Below are 17545 nucleotides of genomic sequence, written 5' to 3'. Positions count from 1 at the left end.
ATCACAGCCTGGCCTAAAGCAGCAGAAATCAGCAGAGGATGCTGGGGGAGGATCTGGAGGTACAGAGGCTCTGGGAGAAGGAGAGCAGGATGGAAACAAGGCTGAGTGAGGCAGGACACAGAGCTGGGGGAGCAGGAGGCCACAGGAAACTCCTCAGCACAGAGGGGACCCCTGAGGAAAAAGGTGCCAGGAGAGATAAAGGCAGCTGGCAATGAAGGGCTGGGGGTGGGTGTGCCTGGAAAATGAACCTGCAGAACTGACTCAGTGCCAGGGGGGGATTGGGTTCAGATTTCTGAATGTCCTTCTGAACCCACCCCAGGCCACCCCTGCCCCTCTGGGATGGGAGCTCTCTGCAATCAGCAGATCCTGGCAGGAGCAGGGCTGCAGAGAATTCCTCCTTGCAGGACTCTGCTGGGCTCACTGGGGTCTCACAGCCCACCCTGCCCTTCCCCCCGGGGGGTTTCACACTCCAGCCCTCCCAAAACAACCCAGAGCTCCAGGCAGTGCTGGGGGTTCTGCCCATTCCCTCTGCTCTCACCCAAGGTCATCAACAAAACATTTTGGGAATGTCTGGGCAGACAGAGGCTGCTCCAATTGTCTCCACAAAGGGCAGGGGAGGGTTTGGCATTTCTGTGAAAGGTCAGCCCTGCAGAGCCTTTATCAGGCACAGAGGAAGCAGGATGTGTGTGCTGAGAAAAGGACAATTACAGAGCTGCTGCTGCCTCCATTTCCCCAGATCAGGAGCACACAGACAACTGGGGGGTGACACTGATATTTCAGCAACTGCAGCCTGAGCCAAATATTTGGAAGTCTTTTGCTTTGCAGAGCCAAGGAGGAGATTTGGGCTAAGGGCTGGAAAATGAGAGTTTGGCAAGAGGTGAGGATGAAAGGCTTTGCTAACTCACATTTTGTTTGTTAACCCACATTTCCTGCAGCTCCCACCTGCTGGATTTGTTGGAGGCATCAGAACCAGCAAATCCAAATCCCTGGCAGGGAGGGGACTGTCAGCCAGGGACCTTCTGCAGGGATTGACTGAACTGAGCTGCTGCCCTGGCCATGAGAACATCACCAGCCTGAGTTCTGGGCTCCAGGGAAGGACAGAGCCTGGCTGGGGGCTGTGTGCTGTACCTTCCTTCCTTCCCCACCCCCAAAACTGTCAGCCAGTCCCATCCACACCCTTGCTCAGTTTTTTCCATTTCTAAAATCCATTTTTCCTGGATAAATTCACATGAATCTAGCTGGGCACACTGCAAAAAATCCACCCTATGAGCAGACTACAAAATCACAAAGAAAATGAGAGTGGGGGAAAATGCTCCTGGCAGGAGGCAGAGGAAGGAACCTTGGACAGCCCCCAAACTAATAAAACCCAGCTGGGATTTGAGTCACCTGCAGTGTGCCAAGGTCTGAGCTGGCAAAGCAAATGCCCTGGAGGAATCTGCCCTGGAGGGGCAGCTGTGAGGAGCCTCCCAAAATCCCAGAGCTACAGGAAATGCTGCTGAGCCCTGAGCCTTGCCTGCCCAGGTTGATGACTCCACGTGGGATTCCAGTGGGGGTGTTGAAGGCTGGCAGAAGTTTCTCTCCAAGTTCCAGAGCTTTGTTCTTGAACACCTGTAAAAGGGAGGATGAATATTTCATTTAAGGAGTCACACAGGGTTCTCTCTCATCCCCCTTTCCCAACATGCTGTTATAAAACTCTGCAGCCTGAGAACCCCCTGCTCCTGTGCTGGGCCTGGTTCCCCTGCACAGAAATTCTGAACCAAAACTCTCCCTGAGCTCTGGCATCTCTGAATTTCCTCTAAAATCTGCACTGAACCAGCAGCCAGCTCACAACAGCACCCTGTGATCCAAAGAGTGCTCTCCAAATTCTCCCCATTCCCAGCCTGGCACAGAACACAAGGAAATGACTGAGTTAAAAATCAGAAGGAATCTTTCTCAGCTGAAGCTGTTAGATTCACAACGTGGGCTTGCCCAGCTCATGTCATCTCCTGCTGTAAAAGACAAAATTTCAGAGGAGCCATCTTCTCCTTGCAGCTCTTTGCCAGGAAGGATTTATGGTTTCCTGGCTGAGCTGCTCCTTTTCCCTTGGTAATGCCTCAGTTTTGGGCTTTCCAGAAAAAAAAAAAAATTGCAAAGCACACACAATTATTGGGGACAAACTGATACAAGCACTAATCTCCACTGCAGGGATTAGTCCTGATCAAGAGAAGCCTCTAAGTGACTTAGGAGATCAAGCACAAGCCTTTTACCTCCAGCCCTGTGCTCTCAGAAAGCAGAGATCTGCTGCTCTAAAAATACAGCCCTGAGGAAACCTGAGCTCTCCTGGGGCCCCCAGAGCTTTGATACCCTCACAAGGAAAAGGGGCTGGTTCAGAAGGGAAGGCAAGAGCCAGGGACTGGGTTTTGCCTGGGTGGGTGACAGGCACTGCCCCAGAGGCCACTGCTGCAGTTGGAGGCTTTAATGTGGCTCCTTTTTGCTCAGCTGATCTGAAACCTGCTGAAGTTGTCACAGACAGACTCTGAGTTGGGGCACTGAGCCTTTGAGAGTTTTCCCTGGAGGGAAGGCACAGAGGGAAGTCATTCCTGGAACTCATTTAAAATGTAGCTGGAGTAAGAGAGCTGCTCTGGATCAATGGTGTCACTGTGCAGGAGCCATCCCACCCTCTGAGCTCTCATTTAGGGCCAGTCCTCACAAAACTCCCCCTGAGCCAGAGTTTCAGGGCAAAGGAGCAATCTGCTCATCTCCCTGCAGCCAGCTGTGAAACCCCAGCCAGGCACATTCCCCAGGAGATGGTGGCACTGCTCCCATCTGAGGGATGGAATGGGATCCCCTGTCAGCCATCCCTGCCCCAGAGCAGCTCAGAGTCAGCCCCTGCCCAGCCCCAGCCCCAGGCAGGCTCTGGGATGGTGCCTGCTGAAATCTCAGCCCCTTGCAAGGCAGAGGAGCAAGCACACACTCCTCTGTAAATGGCATTTCCCTGGGGAGCAATGTGTCCAATGAAACCTGCCACTGCCCAGGGAGGGAAGAGCTCTGCCAAATGAGCCATGCACGGTGAGTGCAGGCTAATTATTCCAGCCTTAATTAAAAGAACATTAGTGGCAGCTCCATATTGTCAGAAAGGATGGGTTCTGTTGGTGTGGGGGTGATTGGAGCTGAGAGCAGCTGGGACAAACCTCCTCTCCAGTCAGGTAGAAAGCAGCCAGGAGCCCCCCGATGTAGCGGATGTTCACCTCGAACAGGGAGGCCTCTCCATTCTGCAGAGAGAGAGGGAGAGCAGCTCAGGGCACAGCCCCCAGCCCTGTGCCCACCTCACAGTGCCCTGTGCCCACCTCACAGTGCCCTGTGCCCATCCCACAGCCCCCTGTGCCATCCCACAGCCCCCTGTGCCATCCCACAGCCCCCTGTGCCATCCCACAGCCCCCTGTGCCCATCTGACAGCACCCCAACAATCCCACCTGTGCACCCCTGGGGCTCCAGCACCCTCTGGGAGACCCTCTGCCCAGGGCCCAGCCTGAGCTGCCCTGGCACCCCTCAGTCAGGTGCCAGCAGCTCAGGGCACAGCCTGTGGCTCCTGCAGTCCCTGTCCTGCCTTGTGGACTGTGAGAGCTCCAACACTGAATTAATTTCCCCCTTCCCTCCCTGTGCTGTGCTCCCTGACTCCAGATCAATCCACAGCATTCACTCTTGTCTTCACAGATCAATCTATTCTGCAGGCCAAGATTAAAAGCTTTTATGAAATCCAGATAAATTATCTCCCAGTTGATTTTGTCCCTTGTTTATTGATTCAGTAACAGACTGAGAGCATTCACCAGATTTCTCAGCTGTGGGCTGCCTTGTCTGAATCCATGAGTGCCAGTGGTGCCCTCCCAAATGCTGCTCCTCTGGAAAGGCAGGGAGAACCATCCCTCACAGCCACCACACTGGCATTCAACAAGTAAAAGTAGGAGCTGCACTTTGGTTTTAACATTCTTTGTGTGTGCCACTGGTGAGATGCCACCAGCTGGGGATGAGGGATACAGGAGGAGGGGACAGGGACAAAGCAGGGACAGAGCAGGGACAGAGCCCTGCCTGCAAGGCTGCACCAGAGTCCAGCACAGCCCCAGCAGAAGAACTCTGGCCATTTTTAGAGTGATGCTCTTCCTTCCAAGCCCTGGCTCCCTCTGGGCTCCCCCTCTGCTGCTGAGGTGCCACCAAGTGCCAGCAGTGACACCAGACAGGGGGAGCTGGGTTTACAACCTTAATCTAATTTAAGAAGGAAATCTCCTCTTATCACAGGCAGACATTTACCTGAGATGAAACAGAACTTGTTCTTTGATGAGCAACATTTCCTTGGAGTGTCTAATAATGAGTGTCTGCATAACCCAGACCCAAGCACAAACCCATTAAACATGAACTGTATTTTAGCCAGACAGGTCTGGGGGCCCTGCTGAACCCCAGAGCATTGGGGTGAATTGCTGCTGGGGTGGTTTGTCCCCCCAGAGCCCCTGTTCCCCCCTGGGGAGGGCTGGGATGGGCTCTGGCAGTCTGACTCACCACGTTCAAGTCAAAGCTCTGCTCCACCCACTGCTTGGCTTCCTGGAATTCCTCCTCCAGCTCCATGATGTACAGAGTATCCAAGGCATCGATCACAGTGGCTCCTCGAAGGCCTCCTGCAAAAACACAACACAGGGATGGAGGCACAGCTCTGAACCAGTCCCAGCTCCAGGAATCCAGACTGGAACCAGTCCCAGCCCCAGCTCCAGTCTGGAACCAGCCCCAGCTCCAGGAATCCAGCATGGAACCAGCCCCAGCCCCAGCTCCAGTCTGGAACCAGTCCCAGCCCCAGCTCCAGTCTGGAACCAGCCCCAGCTCCAGGAATCCAGACTGGAACCAGTCCCAGCCCCAGCTCCAGTCTGGAACCAGCTCCAGGAATCCAGTCTGGAACCAGCCCCAGCTTCAGGAATCCAGTCTGGAACCAGTCCCAGCCCCACTCCCCCTTGGCTGGCACACACACCAGGCTGTTTCTGTTCCACCTCTCACACTCTGCCCAGCTGAGCCACCTTCCCTCCCAGCCCTGGCAGACTTTTGGCAATCTCTGCCAGCACAGACACTTGGATGAGGCTCAGGTTCAATTTCTGCAGCACAAGCTCCTGGTCCCAGCCCTGTCCCCATCACAGAATCCCTGCTCTGCACAGGGACTGTGTGTGTGCCCAAGGACTGTGTCAGTGTGCCCAGGGACTGTGTCAGTGCCCAGGGACTGTGTCAGTGTGCCCAGGGACTGTGTCAGTGTGCCCAGGGACTGTGTCAGTGCCCAGGGACTGTGTGTGTGTGCCCAGGGACTGTGACAGTGTGCCCAGGGACTGTGTCAGTGTGCCCAGGGACTGTGTCAGTGCCCAGGGACTGTCTGTGTGCCCAGGGACTGTGTGTCTGTGCCCAGGGACTGTGTGTCTGTGCCAGGACTTTGTTGTGTGCCCAGGGACTGTGTGTCTGTGTGCCCAGGGACTGTGTGTGTGTGCCCAGGGACTGTGTGTCTGTGTACCCAGGGACTGTGTGTCTGTGCCCAGGGACTGTGTGTCTGTGTACCCAGGGACTGTGTCTGTGTGCCCAGGGACTGTGTGTCTGTGTGCCCAGGGACTGTGTGTCTGTGTGCCCAGGGACTGTGTGTCTGTGCCCAGGGACTGTGTCTGTGTGCCCAGGGACTGTGTCTGTGCCCAGGGACTGTGTCTGTGTGCCCAGGGACTGTGTCTGTGTGCCCAGGGACTGTGTGTCTGTGTACCCAGGGACTGTGTGTGTGTGCCCAGGGACTGTGTGTCTGTGTGCCCAGGGACTGTGTCTGTGTGCCCAGGGACTGTGTGTCTGTGCCCAGGGACTGTGTCTGTGTGCCCAGGGACTGTGTCTGTGCCCAGGGACTGTGTCTGTGTGCCCAGGGACTGTGTGTGTGTGCCCAGGGACTGTGTGTGTGTGCCCAGGGACTGTGTCAGTGTGCCCAGGGACTGTGTCAGTGCCCAGGGACTGTGTCAGTGCCCAGGGACTGTGTGTGTGTGCCCAGGGACTGTGTGTCTGTGCCCAGGGACTGTGTCAGTGTGCCCAGGGACTGTGTCAGTGTGCCCAGGGACTGTGTCTGTGTGCCCAGGGACTGTGTGTGTGTGCCCAGGGACTGTGTGTCTGTGTACCCAGGGATTATTTTTTCTCTTTGGTTCAGGCCAGATCCTCCTCCTGCCCTCCCAAACTCCCCTTTCCCTGCACACCCAGATGGGTTTGGCACTTTTGCCAATAATTGTCAATAAAGATGAGCTGTGCCCTGAGCCCTTGTCCTGCTCTCCCAGGGGCTGATGCCCCATCCCAGAGCTCAGATCCACCCCCAGCCCTCCCCTCCCTGGGGGAGGATCCTGCCCTTGATGCCCCAAGATTGCAGCTTTGACACTTTCCATGGCTCCAATAAAAACCCAGGCAGGACTCATGCTCAGCTGCAGGCTCTGCCTTTGGGATGCTGTCTGCATCAAAAGCAGGGCTGTGGCAGAGGAGGAGCAAACAGCCTCAGAAATCCATTTATTCTGCAGCCTGGGAAATGCTCACCCAACTGCAGCCACCTCTGGGATCAACTGGTGGGCTCTAAAAATCAGCCAGGCTGGAGCAGCTGGAATGTTTGCCAAAAGCACTGAGCATGACAAACAACAGGCAGAGCTGCTCTGGCAGCCCTAATGACTCCTCAGTATTAATGATGAGATGATTTTTATACTCACAGAGGTGACAGGGAGGCAGGAAAAGCATTTTAGAGAGGGGAAGGAGGAGGGGCAGGGGCACCTGAGGCACAGCCTGGCACTGGGATATTCTGAGAGTAAAATCACACTGCTTTGGGCTTTGTGCAGTGGAAAATTCTGACATCTTTACTTGCAAACAGCATTTTTGTTTGTCTGTGAAAATCTTGTTGCTTGGTAAAAACACCTTTTGTTTGAGGTGGTTTTATCCTTTGCTCTAAGTTATAAAATCCCCTTCCAACTCAACTGCTCTTTGCTTTCTTAGTTATTCAGTTAAACTGCCTCAGCAATTATTTCTTTTTACATTAAACACTTGCTATCATTTCTACTCCTTCTTCAGATTCTACATTTAAAGATCTTTCTGTTATACATAAATATCTTAGGAGCATATCAGGCTTCATCCTGCATGCAGCAGGATTGTTGAAATGCTGCAGAACAGGGGGTTCAAGCAGCTCTTTGCTGTTAGAAAATAAAAAAAAAAAAAAAAAAAAAAGTTAATAACAGAGTTTACAACTGCAAAGTGAGAGCAGGAGGGGGAGGAATTTAGATCAGCTCAATGTAAACCCAGATCAAAAATGAAAGGTCTTGACTCCCACTGTTCTTATGTCAAATCCTATTTGTCAAAACAGAAATTAGTGCTGAAATCTTGCTGGGAATAACAATGAGGCTGCAGTTTGTGTGGAACAGGATGAAGCTGCACCAGGGGAGAGCAGAGACCCTTCCCCTGCTCCCTGAAAGCTGCAATTAAACCAGGGCCCTGCTCCAGCAGCAATGCAAAAATGACCAGCAGCAGCTGCTGCAGCTCAGCAGCATCCTGGCAGCCAAGGAAGCTGGGAAATCACTGAGCTCCTGGGTTTAGGCTGGGTTTAGTTAGGCCAGAGCTCCCTGCCTGCTCTGGGCTCTAGTTCCTCCTGCCTGCCAAAAAAAAACCCCAAAAAACCAAAAAAAAAAAAAAAACAACAAACCAAACCCCAAAAAACCAACCAGAAGGAATTTTGAGAATGTGATGCTTAGAGAAATAAGAATTAATTTATCCACATCTGACCTGGTACCCCTGTTCTTCCCTTTGCAGTGCTGCACAACATTCCCCTCCTGCTGATTTCTTAATATTTCCCCCAGCTCTGTCCTCCTGCACTCACACCTCACACCAGCAAACAGAAACTCTGAACACTGAAGCAGAAATTCTGTTCCAGCAGCTGCTCTCCAGGGAAAACCAACCCAGGGATGCCCAGGGCAGGTCCAGCTGAGAGAAATTAAACACAAATCCCAAATGGAAATGGGTTTTCTTTCCAGGAGGAAAGAAAATGTCTCAGTTAAATGCAGAATCATCTCACACAGTCCTCCAGCTGCCTGTGATCCTGCAGGTGAGGCCAAAAACAGAGCTGAGCTCCAGCCCTGCCTCTGCCTCAGTTATTGAGTTTTTGGGCTGTGAACCTGATAGATGGAACACACAGTACCCACATTCCCTTTATTTACAGCAAACTAAGCAAATTCCATCTGAGCAACAAGGTAGCAAGAGATGGAGAGGACAAAGGAATACTCCAAGAATTAGAAAATATCTATTTCTTTTTGTATCAGCACATTCACTTGTGAGTTAGGAAAAAAAAACAACAAACCAACAAACAAAAAAAAGTCTTTTGAGCAACCTCATTTTTCTTTGCTTTCCAAATAATCCACTGCACCTCCACTTCAGGGAGCTCATCAAAAATCACTTCATGGCCAAGGTTATTCTCCCATCTCCCTCACATTCATCTTCCTCTCCAGTACTGCTCAGAGGGTCACTCAGCCCTGAGCTGTGCCCATGGCCTGGAGGAGCCCTGGGGGTCACAGGCAGCTCTGGCCCTGTCCTTGTCCCTGTCCCCTTGTCCCTGTCCCCTGTCCTTTTCCCCTGTCCCTGTTCCCTGTCCTTGTCCCCTGCCCCTGTCTGGCAGCCCATGGGGCTCTCAGGGTGACACCCCAAACCAGCCCCATCACCCCAAAACACAAATTTCCCCCCATGATTTATTTGTGCTCTGTCTCTTCAGCAGCCACAGCTGAGCTCACCCTCTGCAGATCTCTGACCCCCAGCTGGGGATGGACATTGATTTTCATGCAGTCCCAGAGGAAATCCTGGGGATTCACCCATGGGAGTTCCATCAGGCACAGGACATCACTCACACCATCACTCAAACCAGGAGATCCCAGCTCAAACCAAGGATTCCCAGCTCAAACCAAGGATTCCCAGCTCAAACCAAGGATTCCCAGCTCAAACCAAGGATTCCCAGCTCAAACCAAGGATTCCCAGCTCAAACCAAGGGTTCCCAGTGAGCCCCATCCCATCCCAGGTAAAGCTGGCACCACAGCCTCCAGTGCTGCCTTTTAGGCTGCTGTGATCAAATTTAATAGAGAGTGTGTTCCAGCTGGGGAAGAAATGGCTTTTTTTTTCTTGGATTACAAAGCACTCGTGTTTTTCAAATATCAATTTCCCCTGGAGAATTAAGGCTGTTGTTCTGCCCTGGACCAGTGATGGGGGAGAGACACAAAACCAGAGCTTGGCTCAGTGAGGGATTGGCAAAGGAGGCAGAGAGTGGGGGGAACAGGACAGCAATATTCTTATTATGCACTGGGAAAAATATAAGAGAAGAAAGGTAAACCCACTCTGCACTGCCTCCCACCTGCCCCTGTGAAAAGATACTACAAATAAAATATACTACAAACACTTAAAAGTTGTGGAAAAAAAATCCAGCCATTGCTGAGTATTAATTACTCCTGACAAGGATTCCACAAGGCAGGAGCAGCTCAAGGGGTTAAGCACAACTCAGCAGCTGGGCCAAGAACACTGCTGGTGCCTCCCTGGTCTGGGTGATTGAAATTAATTTTGGAGTGGTTAAAGGTAATCTGATTATATTGAATTTAATGCTCCTCACAGACCTCCTGGATTTAATGTGAGGGGTCCCAGCTGGCCACTAAAACAAACACACATCCTACCTGCAGCTATTACCCTGCTCTGCCAGAGCCTCAGGGAGCAGATAATGAGCACAGGCTGCTAATCCACCTCAGGATTCAAAGGTTTCATTATCACCATCACAACAAAGTGCCCTCCCAAACCCACATCTGGTCCTCAACACCAGCCCAGGTGGGACAGAATTCAGAGACAAAGCCACACCACCACCCTGTGCCTCCAAATGAATCAAAAGATTTATTTCAGCACTCATGAGCTGAGCTGGGAACCCTCATCATCACCCATGGAAGAACCTGAACACATTTTCTGGCAATTCAAATGCTCCATTACCAGGAGCACAAACATTAAACCAGCAGCTCCATCCCTTGGGACCATGCTGTCCTCCCTTTCTCTCCCATATTGGTGGAGTCACAGCAGCAGGACCCAGCTGAAAGGCTCCAAATGTTCTCCAAATGCTGCTGGACAGGACTGGACAGCAAAACAACCTCAGCAAACTGAGGGAGAGTCAGAAACCAGCAGGATGCAACTCAGCTCTGCCTGGGGGAAGCACAACCAGCCATGGAGCAGAAGGGGAAAAAATGGTGAGGCAGCAATTCTGTGAGAGCAGGGGCAGCTGGAAATGCAGCTCAGAGCAGGGGTGGGCAGCTCAGAGCAAGGATTCCCAGCTCAAACCAGGGGTTTGCACCTCAAGCCAAAGATTCCCAGCTCAAACCAAGGATTCCCAGCTCAAGCCAAGGATTCCCAGCTCAAGCCAAGGATTCCCATCTCAAACTCACAATTCCCAGCTCAAGCCAAGGATTCCCATCTCAAACTCACAATTCCCATCTCAAGCCAAGGATTCCCATCTCAAATTCACAATTCCCAGCTCAAGCCAAGGATTCCCATCTCAAGCCAAGGCTGCAGTGCTGGGGAGCAGAGCAGAGCCCCCAGGATGAGCAATGAGAACAGGGCTCAGTGTCCTGGAGGCTGCAGGGGGAGCTGGCTGGGGCTGGGGCTGCTCAGGGTTGGAGATGCTCCAGGGGAGGGTGAAAAGGACTCAGCAATCCCAGGGAAAGGCCCAGGAGCAGAGCTGAGCTCTCTGCAGGGTCAGGCTCCAGGACAAGCTCTAAAGCTGAAAGCACTGAGGCAGAATTGCCTGCCAGCACTTTCCAGAGGGGAAGCATTAAAGATTCCTCACTGCTACTTTTGTGTTTTGTTGCTCCTGAGATGAGGGAATTGCAGCTCTCCAAAAAAACCCCAAAAAACCTGGAGAGGCAGCAGGGTGATCCCAAGGGAAGAAGAGCTCCATGAAATATTTCCTGATGGCTCCATCCCCCTGCAAACCTTCCCCAGAGCTACCTTGGTGACAGAGAACATCACAGCTCCAATTTGGGATGTACACACAAAAATCAGGGAATTAAAAACACTGGTTCCCACAGCAACCAGGATGGAGGCTGCCAAGACAGAAGGAATGTTCCAGCCTAGGAAAAAGGTGTTAATTTTAATGCCTGAAGGCAACTTGCACTTGCAGAGGATCCATGAAAGGCAAACCTTGATCCCCTTTGCACCTGAATTCCCTGTCCTGGCACAGGTTGGACCTGGCAATGAGGAGCCAGAGCAAACAAGGCACAGTTTGTGTTTTCCCAGCCCAGTGCAATCCTGTGCTCACTGGGGAGAAACAGGAGTAATTCAGGTGTTCTTAATTCTGGGTTTGCACCTGACTAAATTCTGTGTATATTGGAATTAGTAGGAAACAACCTCTGCCTTCAGAATTTTCTCTTGAAATGCTCTCATTTTCCTTTTTCTCCCTTTTTTCCCCCTCTCTTTTGGAGCTGCATATAAATTGTGTTAGGGTGCAGAAGTTGTGTTGAGAATAAAACATCAGAAGAAGAATGAACAATTTTAGTCCAAAAAAAAAAAAAAAAATCCTCCCTGTGTTTCACACTGATGCCTCAAGCAAAAGCTGAGGGATTTCCTTGAACTTCCAAAAAAATCCTCTCTAGAGGCAGCAGCAATCCTGGGAGGCTAAAAGGAAATACTATGTGAAAGCAAAAAGGTCCTGGAGTGACAAATGCCTCACAAAACCCAGAGCACACAGAGCCAGCCCAGCAGCAGTGACAATAAAGCCACTGATGAAGTGAGATAAGGAACTTCTCAACCCCAAAAAGGCAGCAGAGATTAAATAAAATAAAAAAAAATCAGAAACAAGCACCTGGAGAAATTAGAGAGGAAGAAATTCCCATTTGATATATGATCTGCTGGAGGTGAAGAGAAAAATGTGAGAATCCAACACTAATCCAGATGAATATCCAATGGGATCCATCATGAGGGTGGGAAATCCTCAGCACACACAGGGATGGGATAAAGGAGTTAAATTTAAATGTGAAATCCAGCACAGCAAACCAGCCTGGAACCTGTTTCATCTCCCAGCAGCTCCAGCCCAGCCCCCTCAGCTCACTCAGTATCTGCAGATTAGACAATTATTTCTGCATAATTAGTGTCCAGAGTGAGGCCCAACATCCATAATGGGGTGTTTAAAGAAAATATTAAAGGAGAAGGAGGGAAAAAAATCTTAAAGATGAGATGACTCTATTTTAAAATACACCCAGAGCCTGAAAAAAATAAAAAAGATAAAAATTAAACTACCTGCAGCCTGATTGTTCAGTGTGTGCTCCAGCAGGTGCAACTCACCTGGGGCTCCCCCAGAACCTCTCAGGTTTTCATCCCTTTTCCTGCTCCCATTTGCTTGGTTTTGGTTGTTTTTCTGTTTTTCTGCTCCTTGTTTTGTTTCCCTCTCCCCAGTTTTGCTGTGCCAAGCACTTCTGACAAATCCCCCACACTCTGCAACTCCTGAGCCTCATTCAGCTCCAGACTCAGTTTGGGGTCAGTGCAAAGTTCAGGAAACTCCTGAGGAAACTGGGGTGGTTATTGGGGTGGGATGGTTAATGGGGTGGGATGGTTATTGGGGTGGGATGGTTAATGGGGCTGGGGTGGTTAATGGGGCTGGGGTGGTTAATGGGGCTGGGCTGGGGTGGTTATTGGGGCTGGGGTGGTTAATGGGGCTGGGGTGGTTATTGGGGCTGGGGTGGTTATTGGGGTGGGGTGGTTAAATGGGGCTGGGATGGTTAAATGGGGCTGGGATGGTTAAATGGGGCTGGGGTGGTTATTGGGGCTGGGGTGGTTATTGGGGCTGGGGTGGTTATTGGGGTGGGATGGTTAATGGGGCTGGGCTGGGCTGGTTAATGGGGCTGGGGTGGTTATTGGGGCTGGGCTGGGGTGGTTAATGGGGCTGGGGTCGTTAATGGGGCTGGGGTGGTTATTGGGGCTGGGCTGGGGTGGTTATTGGGGCTGGGGTGGTTAATGGGGCTGGGATGGTTAAATGGGGCTGGGATGGTTAATGGGGCTGGGGTGGTTAATGGGGCTGGGATGGTTAATGGGGCTGGGGTGGGGCCCCATTAATTAATTAACTGGGACCAGGCTGTGCTGTTCAGAGACCCCAAAATCCCCCAGGCTGGGCTCAGATCCCCCAGGCTGGGCTCTCACATCCCATCTTTTCCACCCCATTCTCCTTTCTGACTTTATTCCTTTGTGCCCACTGGTTCCAATGACACTTTTCCAACAGGCCCTGCCCAGCCCCAGAGCCAGGGATTGATGCAAAAGTCTGTGAGGCCACTCTGTGAGACATTTGGGTGGCTTTTTGTTCTGTTTAAACTTTTAAAATGAATATTTCAAGCTTAAAGCCCTGTGTGGGGTCCAGCAGAGCCCTGAGGTTTGAGCAGCAGCACCCAAGGTGAGACAGGAGTGGGGACAAATCTCCTGAAGGATTAATTAGCTTGGGAGTCATCTCAAAACAGAGAAAAAAACCCCACAAACAGGGATTAATGTCAGCTCCAGCCTGCAGCCAGACTGAGTGATTTGGGATTTGGAGAACATCCTGATTCCTGCTGCCAGGAAAGAAGTTTGTTGCTGCAGATTTTCCCTGACAGCAAAAGCCAAAGTCAACTCAAAATGCCCTCCTGAAAATTATCCATCTGGGGAACATTCTGCATGAAAAAGAAAAATAAAAGAGGATGATGCCAGGGAGTAACAGAGCTCCAGCAACATCTTCATCAGGAGGTTATTTTCCTCTTTGAAGAGAGCCAAGCATGCAACAGGCAAAACTCAGCACAGAAATTAAGAGAGCCATTATTATTGTTATCATTTTAATCACATAAAAGGACTCTCCAGGGTTTTGCAATTTTGTGATCACAGGGAAAGAGACCCAAAGGCAGAAGAGAAAAGGTGCAATAAGTGATTGCACAATTGGACATTGCACATTTCTCTCCTGCTGGATTTTCCAGTGAGGATTGCTGGATTTTCCAGTGTAATTTCTGTAATTTCCAGTGAAGATTCCTGGATTTTCCAGTGAGGATTCCTGGATTTTCCAGTGTGATTTCTCGAATTTCCAGTGAGGATTCCTGGATTTTCCAATGGGATTCCTGGAATTTCCAGTGGGATTCCTGGATTTCCCTCCATGTCCAGCCTGGCAGGTCCCAGTGCCTCAGGGCAGTGACAAATCCCAGTGGGATTTGCCAGGCAGAACAAACCTGAAAGTTCTGGAGCTCAGGACAAAATGTTTGGTCCTTTCCAGAGGCCTCTCTGGATTTATCCCTCTGCTCACTTTTCTTCCCCAGCCATTTCATCTTTATTTTAATCCTGGACAGCCAAACCAGCCTCATTTCCAGGCAGAGCCCAGTGACCTCCTGCCTTCAAAGCAAAGAGCTCAGGCCACAAACACAGCCACAGATTTTCCAGGAATTTCTCCACCCTGCTGCAGGAATTCAGCCCAGAGCAGCAGTGGCTGCAATTGATGATAGAGTGGGGGGAAAAATAAAGAAAAGGGGGGAGAAACCTGGTTAGGGTTTGTAATTTTGAAACTAAAATTAATACAGCAATGTTTGTGCATTTATGTGGTGAAAAACACCTACAGCACAGCAATATTTACTTGCTGTCACTGATTTCAGAGCAAATTGGCTCAGGTTAGGAGTCAAAGGAAGATTCTCCTGCTGCCAGCACTTCAAGAGGTATCTGCAAATCAGACTTCTCACCTTATCATTGTTGCAAGGCTGTGCAATCAAAATGTAGCTGACAATTCAGCTGAGCACAAGGAGATGCCAGCTCACTCTCTGCAGCTCTCTGAAGCTAACAGGATTCTAAAAACATTTTGTCAGATAAATAAGTGGCTGTGCCAGAGCTGGGGAGTGGGCAGAATAGCAATGCAGGGCTGGGACAGAGCTGCTCCCTCTCTGAGGGGACAACAGCTGCCAACATCTGGGGATTTCACCCTCAGAGGCAGCAGGGCTGGTCCCTGCAGGTGCCCAGTGTCACCCTGAGCTGGCCCTTCCCCAAATGCCCCAGAAAGCTGCAGACATCCCTGAACCCCCAGATTTTGGGAGCATCTGGAGCCCCTGGTGATGTGGGGTTTGTTCTGCAGGGATCACCCCACTGAGGACACTCATTAACACAAACTCCCCTGATGAATAATTAATGCTGAGAAGGAGCACAGCCTGTGGGATCAGGAGAGGGCTCTGAGCTCAGTGAGTGGCAGCAATCACAGGCTGTGCAAATAAACCCAGACACCTGGGGCAGCCCTGCTGAGAGCCAAGCCTGAGGAGCAGGAGCACATCAAGATCCAAGGGCAGGAAAAGGGGGAATGCTGCCTGTGGAGCAGCTGGGAAAAGGCAAAGTTGGATTTCTGGACAGATTAACAGGATTAGGGATCCAAGTTTTCCTACCTGGGCAGGGAAATGGGGAGGGATGCTCCCTCCTGGCTGCCAGGAGAACAGGAGCAGAATTCAGAGCTCATTTTTATTTCTGCTTCAATATTTGATCCAGAGCAGCAGCAACATCCACCCTGCAGGAACCTGCCTGCTCCCAGGCACACAAACCCACTCAAAACAGCCCCAAAGAGGTTCCTTCCATCTGAACATTGACATTTCCAATGCAGAGCACCCAGCCTGCCTCCCTCCCATCTGCAGTCTGGAATTAAAGGACACTGGATGTGACAGGAGGGGCAGCAGGGCTGCACCAAGGGACTGCCTGGTGCTGCCCTGCTTTAGTTAGGAGGAGGAAAAGCCTTTGAAAAGGCTCAAAAGTACCATGGAGCTGATTTCTGCAAATCCTGCTGCTGCAAAGCATTTTCCCTGAGAGTGCTCACAGGCACACTACAAACAAGCACAAGTACTGTCAATTGTTTTAGCATGATAAATGCATTTTAAAGCTTTCAATATTTTTGTCTGTTTACTGGCACACTCCACGAGGAATTTTGACAAGCTTGCCAGAGTGGAAGAGCTGCAAAATGCTTCAGCTTGCTGCTGAACCCCATGCAAATTCTCAAATGAGGAACCTGAGGGGGCTGAAAGAGCAAAGCAAAACCCCCCAAATCAGAGCTCCTGGCACAGAGGGGCTGGTTTGGGGCAGGGGCTGCTCACACCCAGCCTGGGACAGTCCCAACCTCCCTCCCTGGGTTGTCCCTGATGTCCCACCCAACTCTGCCCTGTGTCACTTCTGTCACTCCAGACCCTTGGAAATGGTCTCTCCTCCTTTCTCCTCCTCCCTTCAGGTCCTGGAAGGTCATCATCACCCCAAACCTCTTCAGCAGAGACACCTGGTGCCATTTCCACCTTCCCACCTCAGCCCCAGAGCTGAGCAGGATTAGGGTTGGGATCCACAGAGGCTGGAGTGTCCCCCAAGTCCTGGAGAAGGACCTGGACACCCCCAGAGTGCCAGACAGGATGGGAGAGCTCCCCAAAGCCTCAGGGTCACCCCCTGCACTGACACCAGCTCAGGGGGATTGCCCTGAGCAGCTCTGCCTGCCCTGGTGGGTGAGAGCTCCAGGAGATGATCCCTGCACACAGATCCTTGGAAATGAGAGGAATGTTGCATTTGTCTGGACAAACAAACTGTGGATCTGCTGGTGGATAAAACCAGCACTGAGAGATGAAATGGGAGGGATTCCATTGATTGATGAATGGGAAAAGAGATTTGCCTTTACAAACAAACTGGAGGTTTGCTGGTAAATGAAACTGGGTATGGGAAAGTGAAAGAAGCAACGGGGGAAAATTATGAATTATATAAGAATTAAAAATTAAAAGGGAGGGTTGTACATTAGAGGGGAATCTCAGGTATCAGGTGTTTGGCCAGTCTGTGCCTCTCAAGTGTCTCAGCAATGGGGAAAGAGAGAGGGAAGAGCTGGGAAATTGGGATAAAAAGGGAGGCTGCAAGCTCCAAAAAATCTGAGAGATCCCAGGGCAATGCCCCATGGCCTCTCTTTATTCCAATAAATCAAAAAGGACTCCTCTGTCTCCTTTTTGGACATAAACCTTTGCTGTTTGTGGATTAATTTTTCTGTCAGAAAGGAGCCCAGAGCTTCCTGCACAGCTGGAATCCCAGGGGTGGGAAGGGAAGGGAAGGGAAATCTGCTGAGGCAGATTGTGCTGGGCTCCCATGGCACAGGCAGGGAAATGCTCAGAGTGCAGAGCAGCAAAAACACAATTTCTATCCCCAGAAGCCAAAAAAGACCCCAAAACCACAACAAGTATCCTACCAGAATGAGCAGGGGAATAGCACTGAAAGTGGCTGACATAAAAAAAGGTAATCTGCTAAAGAGTAAAATTATATAAGCCAGTTAGCACAGAGCATAAAGAGCTTTTAATATTGATTCACTCAATATTTCATGGAATTCACATCTTGCTCAACAGTGGAGAAACAAGAGAGAAAATGCTCAATTTGGTCAGGTCCTGAAGCCTACAAGCTCAGACAAATAGCAGCACTGTCAGCTCTGGGCTGCCTTCATGTTTTAATAAAGACACTTCCCTCTGAGCACGGCTGAAATGCACATTTGGTGCTGGCA

General features: G+C 50.8%; 1 protein-coding gene across 1 annotated transcript in view; it reads right to left on the bottom strand.

Annotated features, from left to right (window-relative positions):
* MAN1C1 (mannosidase alpha class 1C member 1) overlaps window positions 1–17545 on the bottom strand; it is a 45613-nt gene that overhangs the window by 8758 nt on the left and 19310 nt on the right. The window contains exons 3-5 of the mRNA XM_079325753.1: window positions 4531–4646; window positions 3171–3251; window positions 1514–1608 (exon numbers count right to left, since the gene is read on the bottom strand). Of these exons, the coding sequence (XP_079181879.1) occupies window positions 1514–1608; window positions 3171–3251; window positions 4531–4646 (292 nt within the window). The remainder of the gene's footprint in view (window positions 1–1513; window positions 1609–3170; window positions 3252–4530; window positions 4647–17545) is intronic.

This window comes from Erithacus rubecula (genome assembly GCF_903797595.1).
Source record: "Erithacus rubecula genome assembly, chromosome: 23".
Taxonomy (NCBI): Eukaryota; Metazoa; Chordata; class Aves; order Passeriformes; family Muscicapidae; genus Erithacus; species Erithacus rubecula.
Note: the sequence above shows the minus strand (reverse complement) of the source record. Positions and strands in the feature narration are given on the sequence as shown.